The sequence below is a fragment of the Salmo salar genome, chromosome 04, assembly GCF_965601325.2.
Source record: "Salmo salar chromosome 04, fSalSal1, whole genome shotgun sequence".
NCBI classification, from domain to species: domain Eukaryota; kingdom Metazoa; phylum Chordata; class Actinopteri; order Salmoniformes; family Salmonidae; genus Salmo; species Salmo salar.
The window spans coordinates 87243814-87262409 of NC_138294.1; the positions used below are offsets into that span (position 1 = coordinate 87243814).

The window sequence follows — 18596 nt, forward strand, 5'->3', positions numbered from 1 at the left end:
TCTTTTTGAATGCAGTCCACTCTGTGTGTTACCGGTTCTAGTTTTGGAAACAGAAAACTGTATGGAGAAAATTAGCAGAATATCGGTCAAAATCCATCTAGTTCCATGTTCTCCCACTGCCGTCCACTTCCTCTTATCACCATATTTGATAGCGAGTGGAAATGCCAACCAGGTGCTTCACATTTATACATCCGGTGAAATATCTGGCTCATTATTCTGTCTGTGATACTTCTTTGGATTTTAGGCTCCCATGTTGAAGGTGAGGGGACGTGTGTCGGCCTGTATTGCCATAGTCTCCCCGTTAGGGGGGGGCTATCTGACGTCACACTCCTGCGACGAAACTTACCACGTGGGGAGGATTTAGCTGTGTCGATGAGGTAAACAACCGCAGTGTAGCTTGGCTGTATTCGTCCATAAAATATATATTTCCATTTCATTTTGAACAAGCCTTAAGTTTTGCTTTGTAAAGCGGTTCTCTCTAGACCATGCCCCACAACCCCGACCATCCTCCGGCGAAGAAATTTAAGCCGGGGTCTCCTTTTTTCCGTCTTGACAAGAAGCCTGGGATGCTGCTACCTAGAAAGGAAAATGCATCGGTACCAATAGACGTGCAAAGGAAAAATCTTCCCATTTACCAGGCGAAGTCTCAACTCATTAACCAGCTTAGACAGCTTCATAATGCTGTATTGATAGGTAAGTTGGCTTAACCTAGTCAAAAGGTAATGCTATAGCTACTGTAGCACAGCATAGGTGGGATTGCAAATGTTCATAAACGCTTCCCAAACAACAGGTTTCCTGACGCAGATCTTCGGTTTAATATTTTGCCAATTTATTAGCCGCAAAGAAAATAAATAATTATCATAGCAAAAATTCCATACCAACAGATGTAATAGTTCCAAACCGTATGCTTTCCATACCTCTACCGCCATAGGCTATTTCCCGGTCACCTGTGGCGATATTGCTACACGTTTAGTGTATATACAAAGACCGACAAACTACAAAACAACCGTACGTAAGTAGGCCAAAATGGCTCATACACAAAGAATCTGACTTTGTCTCGTGGAGGGGATTCGATTAATCTGGCCCGGCGACTAGGTAGGCGTGTTTTGCATCAGTTGAAAGTAAATTGTAGTGATGCATCGACATGTCCGATATTTTCCTTGCCAAAAAAAACCGATACCAATAACCAATTTATAAAAATTTTTAGCGGCTTTTTAATCATTCTAGTACAATTTAAATAGTTAACCCACACACATGGACTCAGTGGTCTAAGGCATTGCATCTCAGTGCAAGAGGCGTCACTACAGTCCCTGATTTCGAAACCAGACTGTATCACATCAGGCCGTGATTGGGAGTCCCATTGGGCGGCGCACAATTGGCCCAGCGTTGTCTGGGGTAGGCCGTCATTGTAAATAAGAATTTGTTTTTAACTGACTGGCCTAGTTAAATAAAGGTTACACACACCACACTGACCAAAAAGTTATTTTGTTGGCATTTACGTAGGTCCCCATTATCAGTAAAACATAATCAACACCTATTTATTTCACTTACTAGCTGTGCTGTTTCATTTGTTCAGTCGTTTCATTCTCAACCAGGATTTCATCATGTCAAGCAGTGAAGTTTCAGCTCTGTCTGTGGCCTCTCTTCCTCTGTGCGCACTTGTCACTGTGTCCGTTTCCATCTTGTCCAGCTGTGTCTGTAACATTTCACGTAAACCCTGTTTCTTGTCTGCATCGCAGTAATGGTACATGTACATAGCCTTGAGTATGGTGGCGACACAGTAAAGAGAGAATGCCACCGAATCGCTTGTTCACAGCCTGTTGGTAGTTTTGTTGAGCGGGCGTTTCAATGCCATGCCAGAGGGTATCACGTCTCCTGTAGACACAGTTGATGAGCTGATTTCTCCAGTCAGTTGTCTGAATGCTAGCTAGTGTGTTCATGTTTCAAACATGTTGTCAAATGTCATTTAAATGGCAGCAGCGGGATGATAACCCGCACATTCATGAGCATGCAGTACGACTTTCCTCCGTATTAAATCCTCGACGACCCACTGTGCTGTCAGACTCAGCATGCTCATGGGGCTGATATCGCTGGTCCAAATGTCAGTCGTAAAGCTGATAGCAGTGACGTTATTACTGTTTTAAGTCCGGTAGGGCAACATCTGAAAAATAGTGCACTTGGTAGTGTGTAGCTGTGCTCGATCAGTCGGCGAAAGCCAACATCACCCATGACAGAGAACGGTTGATTGTCAAGGGCAATGAATTCCATTATCTTGCCGTTAATGGATTTCGCCTTTCAGTTGTCGCTTTGAAATGTTCTTGCTCTTTCAAATGACTGCGCGACTTGTTGACTGCTCGATCCACACAGCAGAAATTGTGGGCTAGGTTAGGGATGCTGTGTTGCATGTGTAGCGTCATTACGTCATGTACCTACGTTTATTTAGGTATGTACGTCAGCTTTGACATCGGTTTTGAACATCGGCGTTAAACAAAAAATCGGGCCGATACAGATGTTGGCATTTTTAGCTAATATCGTCCGCTTCCGATATGTTCACCGATATATCGTGCATCCCTAGTTAATTGCATTATTTGTGTAATCGGGTTGCCTCGTGAGCCAGGTGCCGCAGTCAAAACATCTGTGAACTCGGAAATCTATAAAAATAAAAAAACAAGCTCCAACTGGGGGGGGAAATCATTTTAAACAGTCATCCAACTCGGAGTTCCAAGTCTGACACTCGGGCGTCTTTCTAGACCCGAGATCATTGACGTTATGATTTGACCTCCTTTTTCTTCCGGAGTACCCACGGTGCATTCATGACATCTGGGTACTTGGAAAAATGTGAGGTCAAATCATGATTGATAAATTTCTAGTGATCTTAATGGCCAGCTGTCAGTGGTACATCAGGTGTGTATTCATTAGTCGCATATCGTAACAAAACGTTTTGCAATAAATGTTAACCCCAAAAATGTTCCGGGGCTCTAGTGGAGCGGGTTGAGAGTTTCAAGTTCCTCCGTGTCTACATCACTAAAGAATTATCATGGTCCACACACTTAACATAGTCATGAAGGCACAACAATGCTTCTTCCCTCTCATGAGGCTGAAAAGATTCAGCATAGGCCCTGAGATCTTCAGAAAAGTTCTACAGCTGCACCATTGAGAGCATCTTGACTTGCTGCAACAATGCTTGGTATGGCAAATGCTTGGCATCTGACCGCAAGGTGCTACAGAGGGTAGTGCGTACAGCCCAGTACATCACTGGGGCCGAGCACCCTGCCATCCAGGTCCTCTATACCAGGCGGTGTCAGAGGAAGGCCCTAAAACTTGTTAGACTCCAGCCACCCAATTCATAGACTGTTTTCTCTGCTACTGCTCGACAAGTGGTACCGATGCACCAAGTCTGGAACCTGAACTAGAGGTCGACCGATTTTAATTAGGGCCGATTTTTCAAGTTTTCATAACAATCGGTAATCGCCCTTTTTGGACGCTGGTTATATTGCAATCCACGAGGAGACTGGCAAGGAGCCATGGTAAGCTGCTAGCTAGCATTAAACTTATCTTTATAAAAAAAACAATCAATCTTAACATAATCACTAGTTAACTACACATGGTTGATGATATTACTAGTTTAACTAGCTTGCCCTGTGTTGCATATAATCAATGCGGTGCCTGAAATTGTCACTTCTCTTGCGTTCAGTGTAAGCAGAGTCAGGGTATATGCAGCAGTTTGGGCCGCCTGGCTCGTTGCAAACTGTGTGAAGACCATTTCTTCCTAACAAAGTCCGTAATTAATTTGCCAGAATTTTACATAATTATGACATGACATTGAAGGTTGGGCAATGTCACAGGAATATTTAGACTTATGGATGCCACCCGTTAGATAAAATACGGAACGGTTCCGTATTTCACTGAAAGAATAAATGTTTTGTTTTCGAAATTATAGTTTCCGGATTTGACCATATTAATGACCTAAGGCTTGTATTTCTGTCTGTTTATAATATTATAATTAAGTCTATGATTTGATAAAGCAGTCTAACTGAGCGGTGGTAGGCAGTAGCAGGCTCGTAAGCATTCATTCAAACAGCACTTTCCTCTGTTTGCCAGCAGCTTTTCACAATGCTTGAAGCACAGCGCTGTTTATGACTTCAAGCACATCAACTCCTGAGATTAGACTGGCAATACTGTAGTGCCTATAAGAACATCCAATAGTCAAAGGTACATGAAATACAAATGGTATAGAGAGAAATAGTCCAATAATAACTACAACGTAAAACTTCTTAACTGGGAATATTGAAGACTCATGTTAAAAGGAACCACCAGCTTTCATATGTTCTCATGTTCTGAGCAAGGAACTTAAACGTTAAACGCTTTTTTACATGGCACATATTGCACTTTTACTTTCTTCTCCAACACTTTGTTTTTGTTTTTACATTATTTAAACCAAAGTGAACATGTTTCATTTATTTGAGACTGATTCGATGTATTATGTTAAGTTAAAATAAGTGTTCATTCAGTATTGTTGTAATTGAGATATATATAATATATATATAGCCCAATTAATCGGTAATAGCTTTTTTTGGTCTTCCAATTAATCGGTATCGGCATTGAAAAATCATAATTGGTCGACCTCTACCCTGAACAGTTTCCACCCCAATGATATACATCGCCTTCTGAAAATATTCAGACCCCTTGACTTTTTCCACGTTATGTTACAGCCTTATTCTAAAATTGATTCAATTATTTTCTACACACAATACCACCATAATGACAAAACAAAAAACAGGTTTAGTAGTAAAAATTTGTATGTCATTTATTATTTGTTCACTCAGGTTCCCTTTATCTAATATACACCTACCCCCCCCTACACTCTAACCACTAGGCTACCTACCACCCCTACACTCTAACCACTAGGCTACCTACCACCCCTACACTCTAACCACTAGGCTACCTACCACCCCTACACTCTAACCACTAGACTACCTGCCTCCCCTACACTCTAACCACTAGGCTACCTGCCACCCCTACACTCTAACCACTAGGCTACCTACCACCCCTACACTCTAACCACTAGGCTACCTACCACCCCTACACTCTAACCACTAGGCTACCTACCACCCCTACACTCTAACCACTAGGCTACCTACCACCCCTACACTCTAACCACTAGACTACCTGCCTCCCCTACACTCTAACCACTAGGCTACCTGCCACCCCTACACTCTAACCACTAGGCTACCTACCACCCCTACACTCTAACCACTAGGCTACCTACCACCCCTACACTCTAACCACTAGACTACCTGCCTCCCCTACACTCTAACCACTAGGCTACCTACCACCCCTACACTCTAACCACTAGGCTACCTACCACCCCTACACTCTAACCACTAGACTACCTGCCCCCCTACACTCTAACCACTAGACTACCTACCACCCCTACACTCTAACCACTAGGCTACCTGCCACCCCTACACTCTAACCACTAGGCTCCCTGCCACCCCTACACTCTAACCACTAGGCTACCTACCACCCCTTTCACTCTAACCACTAGGCTACCTACCACCCCTACACTCTAACCACTAGGCTACCTACCACCCCTACACTCTAACCACTAGACTACCTGCCTCCCCTACACTCTAACCACTAGGCTCCCTGCCACCCCTACACTCTAACCACTAGGCTACCTACCACCCCTTTCACTCTAACCACTAGGCTACCTACCACCCCTACACTCTAACCACTAGGCTACCTACCACCCCTACACTCTAACCACTAGGCTCCCTGCCACCCCTACACTCTAACCACTAGGCTACCTACCACCCCTACACTCTAACCACTAGGCTACCTACCACCCCTACACTCTAACCACTAGACTACCTGCCTCCCCTACACTCTAACCACTAGGCTACCTGCCACCCCTACACTCTAACCACTAGGCTACCTACCACCCCTACACTCTAACCACTAGGCTACCTACCACCCCTACACTCTAACCACTAGACTACCTGCCTCCCCTACACTCTAACCACTAGGCTACCTGCCACCCCTACACTCTAACCACTAGGCTACCTACCACCCCTACACTCTAACCACTAGGCTACCTACCACCCCTACACTCTAACCACTAGGCTACCTACCACCCCTACACTCTAACCACTAGGCTACCTGCCGCCCCTACACTCTAACCACTAGGCTACCTGCCGCCCCTACACTCTAACCACTAGGCTACCTGCCGCCCCTACACTCTAACCACTAGGCTACCTGCCGCCCCTACACTCTAACCACTAGGCTACCTACCACCCCTACACTCTAACCACTAGACTACCTACCACCCCTACACTCTAACCACTAGGCTACCTGCCGTAAGTTAACGTTACTCATTGTGTATTTATTCCTCAGTTTTATTATTTTTCTATTATTTTCTAAATTCTTCTCTCTGCCGTGTTGGGAAGGGCCCGTAAGCATTTTAATTCGGCTCTGGAACTTTGTTTTTGTGTGCCCCGAACTGCCGAAAAACCCCTCACCGAAACCCCCCGAAAAACATTGTCAGAATATATTCACACACTCCACAGAAGTGTTTCAGCTGGGAAGCATGCGGACGCTCTACACCTGTTGTTTACAAAGCATGTGACAAATACCATTTTATTTGACTATTTGTTGGCTTCTGTATGGATCCTAGTGAACATACCCCCAGGACTCACCTGGGGTGTAAGCATCAGTCGAAAAAAAAACATTTTGCAACGAAAACAAGTTGTAATTTTTTTTTTAATTGAAGAAATTCAGAGGTCCCTCCTTGTTCATCTGAGTACCAGTGTTGATTGTTCATGTGGTTGCAATCATCATATACTGTAGATTTTGCCTTCAACTTTTGTAACATTGGCTGACCAAACCGTTGTCTCGTGATGCCCTGTCCCTCAGGTGAGACGGGTTCTGGGAAGACCACCCAGATTCCTCAGTACCTGTATGAAGCTGGCATCGGGCGACAGGGCATCGTCGCTGTGACACAGCCCCGCCGAGTGGCAGCTATCTCCCTGGCAACGAGGGTGGCAGAGGAGAAGAGAACTCAGCTGGGGAAGCTGGTGCGTAAAAACATTTTTTTTACAATCTGTGGTGGTCAAACTCTAGTAGAAAACATGTGTTTTTGTAATTTATTCAATATCAATGTGGTGGTTGTTACCTCTCATCATCATCATCATCATCATCATATGTGAACTGATTGCCCCCCATCTATCTTCAGAGCTCGTGCTACTAGGTGACCTAAACTGGGACATGCTTAACACCCCAGCCATCCTACAATCCAAGCTTGACGCCCTCAATCTCACACAAATTATTAATGAACCCACCAGGTACCACCCCAAAGCCATAAACACGGGCACCCTCATAGATATCATCCTAACCAACTTGCCCTCTAAATACACCTCTGCTGTTTTCAACCAAGATCTCAGCGATCACTGCCTCATTGCCCGCATCCGTAATGGGTCAGCGGTCAAACGACCTCCTCTCATCACTGTCAAACACTCCCTGAAACACTTCAGCGAGCAGGCCTTTCTAATCGACCTGGCCCTGGTATCCTGGAAGGATATTGACCTCATCCCGTCAGTAGAGGATGCCTGGTTATTTTTTTTAAATGCCTTCCTCACCATCTTAAATAAGCATGCCCCATTCAAGAAATTTAGAACCAGGAACAGATATAGCCCTTGGTTCTCCCCAGACCTGACTGCCCTTAACCAACACAAAAACATCCTATGGCATTCTGCATTAGCATCAAACAACCCCCGTGATATGCAACTTTTCAGGGAAGTTAGAAACCAATATACACAGGCAGTCCCAAATCCATTCAGCTGATGTTCTGAAAGGGCTGCAAAATCTGGACCCCTACAAATCAGCCGGGCTAGACAATCTGGACCCTTTCTTTCTAAAATTATCTGCCGAAATTATTGCAACCCCTATTACTAGCCTATTCAACCTCTCTTTCGTGTCGTCTGAGATTCCCATAGATTGGAAAGCTGCCGCAGTCATCCCCCTCTTCAAAGGGGGAGACACTCCAGACCCAAACTGCTACAGACCTATATCTATCCTACCCTACCTTTCTAAGGTCTTCGAAAGCCAAGTCAACAAACAGATCACCGACCATTTCGAATCCCACCTCACCTTCTCCACTATGCAATCTGGTTTCAGAGCTGGTCATGAGTGCACCTCAGCCACGCTCAAGGTCCTAAACGACATCTTAACCGCCATCGATAAGAAACAATATTGTGCAGCCGTATTCATTGACCTGGCCAAGGCTTTCGACTCTGTCAATCACCACATCCTCATCGGCAGACTCAATAGTCTTGGTTTCTCAAATGATTGCCTCGCCTGGTTCACCAACTACTTCTCTGATAGAGTTCAGTGTATCAAATCGGAGGGCCTGTTGTCCGGACCTCTGGCAGTCTCTAGGGGGGTGCCACAGGGTTCAACTATTGGGCCGACTCTCTTCTCTGTATACATCAATGATGTCGCTCTTGCGGCTGGTGATTCTCTGATCCACATCTACGCAGACAACACCATTCTGTATACTTCTGGCCCTTCTTTGGACACTGTGTTAACAACCCTCCAGACGAGCTTCAATGCCATACAACTCTCCTTCCGTGGCCTCCAACTGCTCTTAAATACAAGTAAAACTAAAACTAAATGCATGCTCTTCAACCGATCGCTGCCTGCACCTGCCCGCCCGTCCAGCATCACTACTCTGGACGGGTCTGACTTAGAATATGTGGACAATAACAAATACCTAGGTGTCTGGTTAGACTGTAAACTCTCCTTCCAGACTCACATCAAACATCTCCAATCCAAAGTTACATCTAGAATTGGCTTCCTATTTCGCAACCAAGCATCCTTCACTCATGCTGCCAAATATACCCTAGTAAAACTGACCATCCTACCGATCCTTGACTTCGGCGATGTCATTTACAAAATAGCCTCCAATACCCTACTCAACAAACTGGATGCAGTCTATCACAGTGCCATCCGTTTTGTCACCAAAGCCCCATATACTACCCACCACTGCGACCTGTACGCTCTCGTTGGCTGGCCTTCGCTTCATAATCGTCGCCAAACCCACTGGCTCCAGGTCATCTACAAGACCCTGCTAGGTAAAGTCCCCCCTTATCTCCGCTCACTGGTCACCATAGCAGCACCCACCTGTAGCACGCGCTCCAGCAGGTATATCTCTCTGGTCACCCCCAAAGCCAATTCCTCCTTTGGCCATCTCTCTTTCCAGTTCTCCGCTGCCAATGACTGGAACGAACTAAAAAAATCTCTAAAACTGGAAACACTTATCTCCCTCACTAGCTTTAAGCACCAGCTGTCAGAGCAGCTCACAGATTACTGCACCTGTACATAGCCCATCTATAATTTAGCCCAAACAACTACCTCTTCCCCTACTGTATTTATTTATTTTATTTTGCTCCTTTGCACCCCATTATCTCTATTTCTACTTTGCACTTTCTTCTACTACAAATCTACCATTCTGGTGTTTTACTTGCTATATTGTATTTACTTTGCCACCATGGACTTTTTTGCCTTTACCTCCCTTATCTCACCTCATTTGCTCACATTGTACATAGGCTTATTTTTCTACTGTATTATTGACTGTATATTTGTTTTACTCCATGTGTAACTCTGTGTTGTATGTTGTCGAACTGCTTTGCTTTATCTTGGCCAGGTCGCAGTTGTAAATGAGAACTTGTTCTCAACTTGCCTACCTGGTTAAATAAAGGTGAAATAAATACATTTAAAAAATAATAAAAAAATCATCATCAGTGGCTGCATGTACCCAACGACAATCCTTGTCTTGTAGTTTTATAAGTCTTGTACAAAACTTCAGTCTTGTAAACTCTCTAAAGCTTGGCTGTATGTGGACTGTTACCAAACAATCAAATCGGGGGAAATCCAATCCTCCTTTTCAGGTTGGCTACACGGTGCGATTTGAGGATGTCACCTCCTCGGAGACGAAGCTGAAGTTCATGACAGATGGTATGCTCCTGCGTGAGGCCATAGGAGACCCCTTACTGCTACGCTACACCGTGGTGGTGCTGGATGAGGCCCACGAGCGCACTGTGCACACTGACGTGCTTTTCGGAGTGGTAAAGGCTGCCCAGCGCAAACGCAGAGAACAGAACAAGGTCCCCCTCAAGGTAGGTCATTGCTAGCCCTCAGTAGCCTGGAATCCAAAGTGATAGGATCTGAAACAATGGTGAAACGGAACATATCACGTTGAATTCCAGGCTAGGTTACTGACTGTAGACTACATAGAAGGGGGGGTGTGTGTGTGTGTGTGTGTGTGTGTGTGTGCGGGGGGGGGGGGGGGGGGGACCCCTGATCTGGTGTTCCATTGTCAAAGCACCCAATGTACAATGTCAACAATACTCTCCCAAGACAACTTCAAGACAAGTGTGTTAAAAAACAAAAAGGCTTTATTAATAAATCTGATATATTGCCTCTCCAATGTACTGTTCTAGGTGATTGTGATGTCAGCCACCATGGACGTGGACCTGTTCTCTCAGTACTTCAACAAGTCTCCTGTGCTGTACCTGGAGGGCAGGCAGCACCCCATCCAGATGTACTACACCAAGCAGCCCCAGTCAGACTACCTGCAGGCTGCACTGGTCTCAGTCTTCCAGATCCATCAGGTATGGACATGTGACTTAACGCAGCAGACCTAAAAGTGTATCCATCTCTGTTCATGCCGGAAAAGAAACAGGCCAATGCCCAATTATGGGCGTTGCAGTTAATTACCACGTTTGTGAGGTGAACTAGGTTGAATATTTGCTTAATGAAAACTACTGCAGCAGGCGGTGTATGGGGTCTGTGTATATCTAACCTAACATAGCAGGCGGTGTATGGGGTCTGTATATATCTAACCTAATGTAGCAGGGGGTGTATGGGGTCTGTGTGTATCTAACCTAATGTAGCAGGGGGTGTATGGGGTCTGTTTATATCTAACCTAACGTAGCAGGGGGTGTATGTTGTCTGTGTGTACCTAGCGTAGCAGGCGGTGTATGGGGTCTGTGTATACCTAACGTAGCAGGCGGTGTATGGGGTCTGTGTATATCTAACCTAACGTAGCAGGGGGTGTATGGGGTCTGTGTGTATCTAACCTAATGTAGCAGGCAGTGTATGGGGTCTGTGTGTATCTAATGTAGCAGGGGGTGTATTGGGTCTGTGTGTATCTAACCTAATGTAGCAGGGGGTGTATGTGGTCTGTGGTTATCTCCCTTCAGCCCAGCATCCCATATAGTTTTTCACTTAGAGTACCAGTCAGAAGTTTGGACACCTACTCATTCAAGGGTTTTTCTTTATTTTTTACTATTTTCTACATTGTACAATAATAGTGAAGACATCAAAACTATGAAATAACACATATGGATTCATGAAGTAACCAAAAGTGTTAAACAAATCAAAATATATTTTATATTCTTCAAAATAGCCACCTTTTGCCTTGATGACAGCTTTGCACACTCTTAGCATTCTCTCAACCAGCTTCACCTGGAATGATTTTCCAACAGTCTTGAAGAAGTTCCCACATGTTGAGTACTTGTTGACTGCTTTTCATTCATTCTGCAGTCCAACCAAACCATCTTAATTGGTTGAGAGAATGTCAAGTGTGTGCAAAGCTGTCATCAAGGCAAAGGGTGGCTACTTTGAAGAATCTCAAATATACATATAGTTTGATTTAACACTTTTGGCTACTACATGATTCAATGTGTTAATTCATTGTTTTTATGTCTTCACTATTATTTTACAATGTAGAAAATACTTTTGCCTGGTTTTGTGTATATATATCTCCACCTGCCCGGGGACTGCAGATGTACATTAGCTGTTTGCTAAATCTGGTGCAGCGCTTCTAATTTCTGACACTTCTGTTTTTGTTGTACCTTGTCCCTGTTCAAATAAATGTAATAATAGAATAAATACATTTCTGAGGCCCAGACACCTAGCCTGGACTCTGACCCCCCTAACCCCCCCCCCCCCCCCATTTTGTTTTCCTTCACTAGTTCAGTCTTCTTTAACCAGGCTACCAGACACCCTCCTATCATACCTTTCTGAAAAACACAAGTTACACGTGATTCCAAATCAACTTATGATGACAGACAAGCTTGTGGTTGTGATGCGTCCATCCTTGAACAGGAAGCCCCTGCGTCACATGACATCCTGGTGTTCATGACAGGACAGGAGGAGATAGAGGCTCTGGCTCGTACCTGCCGTGACATCGCCAAGCACCTCCCTGACAGCTGTGCTCCCATGACTGTCATCCCTCTGTACGCCTCCCTACCCCCTGCACAGCAGCTCAGGGTCTTCCAGCCTGCACCGAAGGTAGGATATTAGAGGGGCGTGTACAATATCCTGACATCATTTATTTGTGATGCATAGTCTCCTCAAGCAACTTAAGGCTTCATATTAAAGTAACTGTCCAGTGACAATCTCAGTTTTAAAAGTGAATATTCTGTTAACTCCTACCTGAATAATGTTGTTGACTCATCCTGTACTTGTACTTGTGGTCTAAATTGGAGGGGGGATTTTTTTTATATTTTTTTAACCATTTTCTGGAAGGGAAACTATTTCACTCATATTGTAATTCATTGTAGGTCATTATTTCATAGTAATCTGGAAATACTGGACAGTTGAACTTAATATATCTGCCTCTGTGTGTTTTGTTTTGCCAGGGTTGTAGGAAGGTAATCCTGTCAACCAACATAGCAGAGACATCAATCACCATCTCTGGGATCAAATACGTCATTGATACAGGCATGGTGAAAGCAAAACGCTTCAACCCAGGTGAGACTTGTCACTGTGACAGTACCTCATTTCCTATCTCTTTCTCTACCTGTCAGTCACTCAGTTCTGTGGCCCTGGTGTGAATTAATTAATTAATTTTTATCTGATAATGTTTTCCAACTTTTGGAAAAAAACAATACACACGTATGAAGGGATTGAAGATTTTTTTTAAAGGAGATTTATTTCCATTGTAATGTACGTATTGTATCCGCCCCTCAGAGAGCGGTCTGGAGGTGTTGGCAGTACAGCGGGTATCTAAAGCCCAGGCGTGGCAGAGGGCTGGCAGGGCTGGCAGAGAGGACTCCGGCTCTGTCTACCGTCTCTACACCGAGGACGAGTTTGACAACCTCATCCCCATGACTGTGCCTGAGATACAAAGGTAGGACACACACACAGTCAGATCCCTATGCCTGTGGATGGAGGTAGGACCACCATGGCTGAAGTTGGATCAGGTGGACAGATGTGTATAGAATACATGAGCAACCAAATCAAGTGTAGTCACTGTTGACCTGTGTCATGACGTTGCCCTCTTTGGGTACAGAGAGCACTATTCCCCCTCCCTCTGCACCATCCCACTACCTCTGTCTCCTACACCCAGGCTGCTGTGGTCAGAGAGGTCGTAAATTCCGAGAGGAGATCCCCTCCTCATGGCCAGAGTATAGAGAGTGAGTTTTCATAGAGAGAACAAAGGAATTTCTTCCACCTCACAGAACTGGAGGTCCGAACAATATTTATGTTCTGGAGAATGTATAAAAGATCGGTGAAGAATCCAGCTACAAACTGGTCCGTTTGGTACAATTTTGTGAAACTCATGAGAGACAATACGGCCACGTTACCATAACGCTGTTTATACAATAGCCTCAGTTATGAGGCTTACATCTAATTGTTGTATAAAATGAATGAGTAAAGATGAAGCTATTTGTGAAATGACGTGATGCTATGTAATGATGTGAATGTGAGAGAATTGTATTTCTGTTTAAAGTTTCACTAAGTCATTGGCCCGCCCCCAGGGCCACAGACAGGACCTGGCGTCATGAGACAGGCCTTTTCTATGTTCCGAATAAAACCCCCACCTGGTTTTTCCCACTTCAGACCGAGCTTACCTCAATTACGAGAGGGCTAAGGGTTGAGACGAGACCAGTACCTCTTATCACAGAGGGAAATAAGGCTTGAGTAGATTGCTGAATCTTTTAACCATCCCACGTGGTTAAACTCTGAGATTATCGATACCGACCAGAAGTTATTTGATAAATAAGTCTTCAGTTTTAATGATGCCAAAGACACGACAACTGTTGGAAGAGAACATAACTATTTTCAGTAGACGCCAACCAGAGAAGTACTATCTCAACATGTCCAATAGGAAATGCTCTTTTATTTTTTTTCCTCCGTTGCAAAAGGTTTTTGCTACAGTGTGCTCTAATGACCACGAGCCAGTCGTTGCTGCAGTATAAGTTGAAACATGTCGTTGTGATTGAGTGTTCTGCTCTTGTGTTCTCTCTGCAGGTGTAACCTGGCCAGTGTCATGCTACAGCTTCTGGCTCTGGGGATCCCTGACGTGATGAACTTTGACTTCATGTCTAAGCCTTCTCCTGGTAAGCAGTGTGTCTTCACTGTGATGATAAAGTCACCAGACATGGTAGAAGCCATTTTAAAACGGGTATTAATCCACTGCGTTGTAAGCTCAGATAAGAGTTAGTCGTACTGCTGGACTGTTACAGTTTTGTTTGGTGTTGTTGATGTGTTTGGTCAGAATGTGTTGTAATAACGTTGTGTGTGTGATGTGACTAGTCAGAGATGGTTGTAATAACGTAATGTGACTGTTCAGAGGCGATGCGTTCGGCGGTGGAGCAGCTGGATCTGCTAGGGGCTGTAGGGAGGAAAGGTGAGCAGGTCACCCTCACTCCTCTGGGCAAGAAGATGGCCAGCTTCCCCCTGGAGCCACGCTATGCCAAGGTAAGATAGACACACAGGAAGAAATAGGTCTTCAGTTGTGTAACTGACTAGGCATCCCCCTTTCCATTGTTTATAAGGAGCCATGACAATAAATACTGTATTGAAACATTCTTTCTGACTCTCTCTCTCTCTCTCTCTCTCCTCTCTCTCTGTCTCTCTCTCTCTCTCTCCCTCCCACAGACCATCTTGCTGTCACCAGACTTCCAGTGTTCTGAGGAGGTTCTGACCATCGTGTCTTTGCTGTCGGTGGACACGGTGCTCTATAACCCGCCCGCACGCCGAGAGGAGTGTCTCGCCGCACGCAAGAAGTTCACCACCAGCGAGGGAGATCACTTGACCCTGCTCAACATCTACAGAGCCTTCAAGAAAGTAAACGCCAACAAGGTCAGGGGTCAGAACGAAGAGGCCTTTAGGAGCCTTCATACAGTCTGTACAATATCTCTGGACATATAGGGTCAGGTCCCCAGACTAAAATGCTTCTCCAGGCCTCCCGAGTGGTGCAGTGGTCTAAGGCACTAGCTGTGCCACTAGGGATTCTGGGTTCGAGTCCAGGCTCTGTCGCAGCCGGCCGCGACCGGGAGACCCATTTTGCCCAGTGTTGTCCGGGTTAGGGGAGGGTTTGGCCGGCAGGGATGTTCCTGTCCCATCGCGCACTAGCGACTCCTGTGGCGGGCCGGGCACAATGCACGCTGACACGGTCGCCAGGTGTACAGTGTTTCCTCTGACACATTGGGGCGGCTGGCTTCCGGGTTAAGCGGGCACTGTGTCAAGAAGCAGTGCGGTTGGGTTGTTTCGGAGGACGCACGGCTCTCGACCTTCGCCACTCCCGAGTCCGTACGGGAGTTGCAGCGATGAAACAAGACTGTATCTACCAATTTGGATATTGGGGAGAAAAAGGGCAAAAAAATAATAATTGGTAAATAAATAAAATGCTTCTCCATCGAGTATTGTTGTTTAGTCCAGATGTTCATCACCAGCCCCTAGTGTTTATTGATGAAGTATTATGGTTTCTAGATGGTGTAGTCAGTACAGGTTCTGTGTGTGTTGTAGGAGTGGTGTCGGGAGAACTTTGTCAACAGCAGGAACATGAGCATGGTTGGAGAGGTCCGTGCACAGCTCCGAGAGATCTGCCTTAAGGTAGGAGAACAAGTCCCTAACATCACAAGTAACCAGGTCTCTCAACATGGCTGTTCATCAGCAAGAGGGGAATCTGCACACTGCAATTTTTCCAAATGTGTTGGCGGCAACATTTCACCGCTTAGGTCTTCTAATCGGCTGATGAATTCAAACATGGAAATCTTTCACCTGAACAAGTCAATGATGTTTTCACACATAATGACCTCTCCTTCTCCCCTCTGTACCAGCTGAGCATGAAGCTGGAGTCGTGTGGGTCGGACACGGGGAGTGTGCGTCGCTGCCTGGCCCACGGTCTGTTTATGAACGCTGCAGAGCTGCAGCCAGATGGCAGCTACACGGCCCTGGATACCCACCAGCCTGTTGCCATCCACCCCTCCTCTGTCCTCTTCCAGGCCAAGCCTGCTTACGTGGTCTTCAATGAGCTCCTGCACACCTCGAAGTGCTACATGAGGGACCTGTGTCTGGTGGATGCTGATTGGCTGGTCGAGGCCGCGCCTGAGTACTTCCGCCGGAAGCTACGCCCCACCAAGAGCTAGCCTCTGATTGGACAGGACTCTGGGGTGACGAGACTAGAGCAGAACCAAACCTCCCTGATCAGTGACACACCTGGCCCACCTCTCCCTCAGTGTCAATAGAAACTGGATTGAGGCATGATGGGAAGAACATCTTTCTACTCTTGTTTGCTGAATCGCTCGTTTTTGTTTACACAAAGCATAGAAAGACTCTTCAGCAGTGTGTGTGTGTGTGTGTGTGTGCCAGTCGAAGACAGAACATTTAGCATTTGGACAAGTCTGACAGTTTGGCAGCGTTCAGACAAGCAGCCCAACTCTAAACTTTTTTTCACTAATTGATCTTTTGAATAATCAGATCAGCTCTGAAACATATTTGATGTGATTGGTTAAAATACCAGAATCAGAATTGCGCTGCCTGTCTAAATTCAGCCAAATAGAGGGAGGTCTGGGTGAGGGTTCTTCTACCTATTCATGGGAAAGCGGCCATGGTTTATCACAGCAGACGTCTGCTGAACCATAGAAAAGCTAGATTCCCCTGGCCTAGAACGGAGGTTACAAACTAATGTTCCTGTAACTGGAGTTACGAACTGACCTTTTCTTTCTTCATTCTACTCTCGTCTAGCTGTTGGCTAATCATTGCTTGTTGCCACATATTTGCTTCGCAACCAGAAATGAGGTTTCATCATGACTGAGTTCAAACACTGCTTCTAAATATCTGCATGTTTCTTAGCAACGTAGATGAACTCACAGAGGTGGGATGCCATGGTTATTCTTTCAAACAAATATATTCAACAACTGACTTGAATTGGCTGTTCATATTTAAATTATGGCCCCTGGTCTAACTTATTGGCTGTTTGTCACTTGCTTAAAAAACAGGGGACATGTATAACATCAATGCCATTCCATGTACATAATATTTTCTGTTTGACATATTGAAATATATAGATATATCACAGGATTTAATTAGATGTGTTAAGCAGCAGTTTACATAAACACTTTGGCATAGGTTGACTTTTTTGTCTTCATTGAGTTTAGTCACACACATCTACATCAACTACCAGGGAAATAAGTGATATTGCTGACTAAAAAATGACTCGTCTGTCATTTGTCCTAAAAGGACACCGAGACATCTGTCCACATCATTTGAGGTGGGCGGTCATAGTGTGGCGGTTGTGTGTGGCTGGGTTAATACGTTATGGTGTCTGTTCAGTTGAGGTGGTGTAGGAGAGGAGCGTAATTCAATGTCTTTCATTAACAAATGCCTGCTTTTTCAAACTCTGTTCACTCACTATTGCCTGATGATGCATACTCCTGCTGCAGTAACTTACAGTAGGTAACTGGCAGCTCCAAAGACCGATGCATTGACCCTCTTGGTAAATGGACTTCAAAGCTTAATGTGAAGTTGGTCACATCAGTTAGCCAGTTAAATGTGGCGCACTGTTGCACAGATTCCTGCTAAACCATGTCAAGTAGGTGTACTCGTACATTGATAATGCAATGCATGGAGATTATATAGTAGGAATTGATTTGATTACTCAGGTCTTTAATACACTTGTAAAATGTCTTGAATGGTATGAAATGGATTGTATCTATTCGCTCTTCTCTTTTTGTATTGTTCAGAGCAACTGGAGGGTTGAAGCTGTGGAGGCGGGATTTGAACACGGTGTCTGTTGTGCTGACATGGCATTCTTCACTATTCTTCTTCTATTGTTAAAAAAATATATACAAAATATGGAAATAATATTGTCTTTAAACTAAATTAATGCCACATTTAGATCTTGAAGTACATCTTAAGATGTGATTCCTAAAATATTTCTTTATGGAAAATATGATCATCAGATCAAGAATGATTGTTTTAAAATGGGTGTGATAGGTTATCCAGTAAACCTATGGTCATATGTTTGATTGAAACGTCATTGTTGACAGAATATTTGCAGTGTTTTATTGGATGACAAACAACCTGACCTGAGTGTGTTGAAAGTCAAAAGATTATAGTGGGGGATATGACAGGGTGACTTTATATTATATATATGCTGGTTATTATATCAACTCGTTTTTTCCTAATAAATAAAACAACTTTTCCTCATTAATTGTTTTGTTTGATTTGTAATCATGTTTTATGGTTTAACTGTATAGTGAAACATCAACGTGAACGTACAGTATGACCATCAGGATGAT

At 44.6% G+C, this 18596-nt stretch overlaps 1 protein-coding gene across 1 annotated transcript; it reads left to right on the plus strand.

The window, feature by feature from the left end:
• The first annotated feature begins 249 nt into the window (after window positions 1-249).
• Window positions 250-18504, plus strand: dhx33 (DEAH (Asp-Glu-Ala-His) box polypeptide 33). The gene is made up of 12 exons (XM_014198198.3): window positions 250-693; window positions 6916-7076; window positions 9948-10175; window positions 10500-10670; window positions 12169-12354; window positions 12705-12816; window positions 13036-13195; window positions 14320-14408; window positions 14642-14769; window positions 14950-15153; window positions 15820-15906; window positions 16134-18504. Exons 1-12 carry the CDS (start codon window positions 486-488, stop codon window positions 16440-16442), a joined length of 2043 nt encoding a protein of 680 aa, XP_014053673.1. The 5' UTR covers window positions 250-485; the 3' UTR covers window positions 16443-18504.
• The last annotated feature ends 92 nt before the right edge of the window (window positions 18505-18596 follow it).

Bases quoted from the DNA above. Each gene is read 5' to 3' on its own strand.
- dhx33 (XM_014198198.3), top strand. From the start codon at position 486: ATGCCCCACAACCCCGACCATCCTCCGGCGAAGAAATTTAAGCCGGGG. The intron at 13,196-14,319 runs GTAGGACACACA...TTCTCTCTGCAG, and splicing joins ACTGTGCCTGAGATACAAAG to GTGTAACCTGGCCAGTGTCA. The intron at 14,409-14,641 runs GTAAGCAGTGTG...GTGACTGTTCAG, and splicing joins CATGTCTAAGCCTTCTCCTG to AGGCGATGCGTTCGGCGGTG.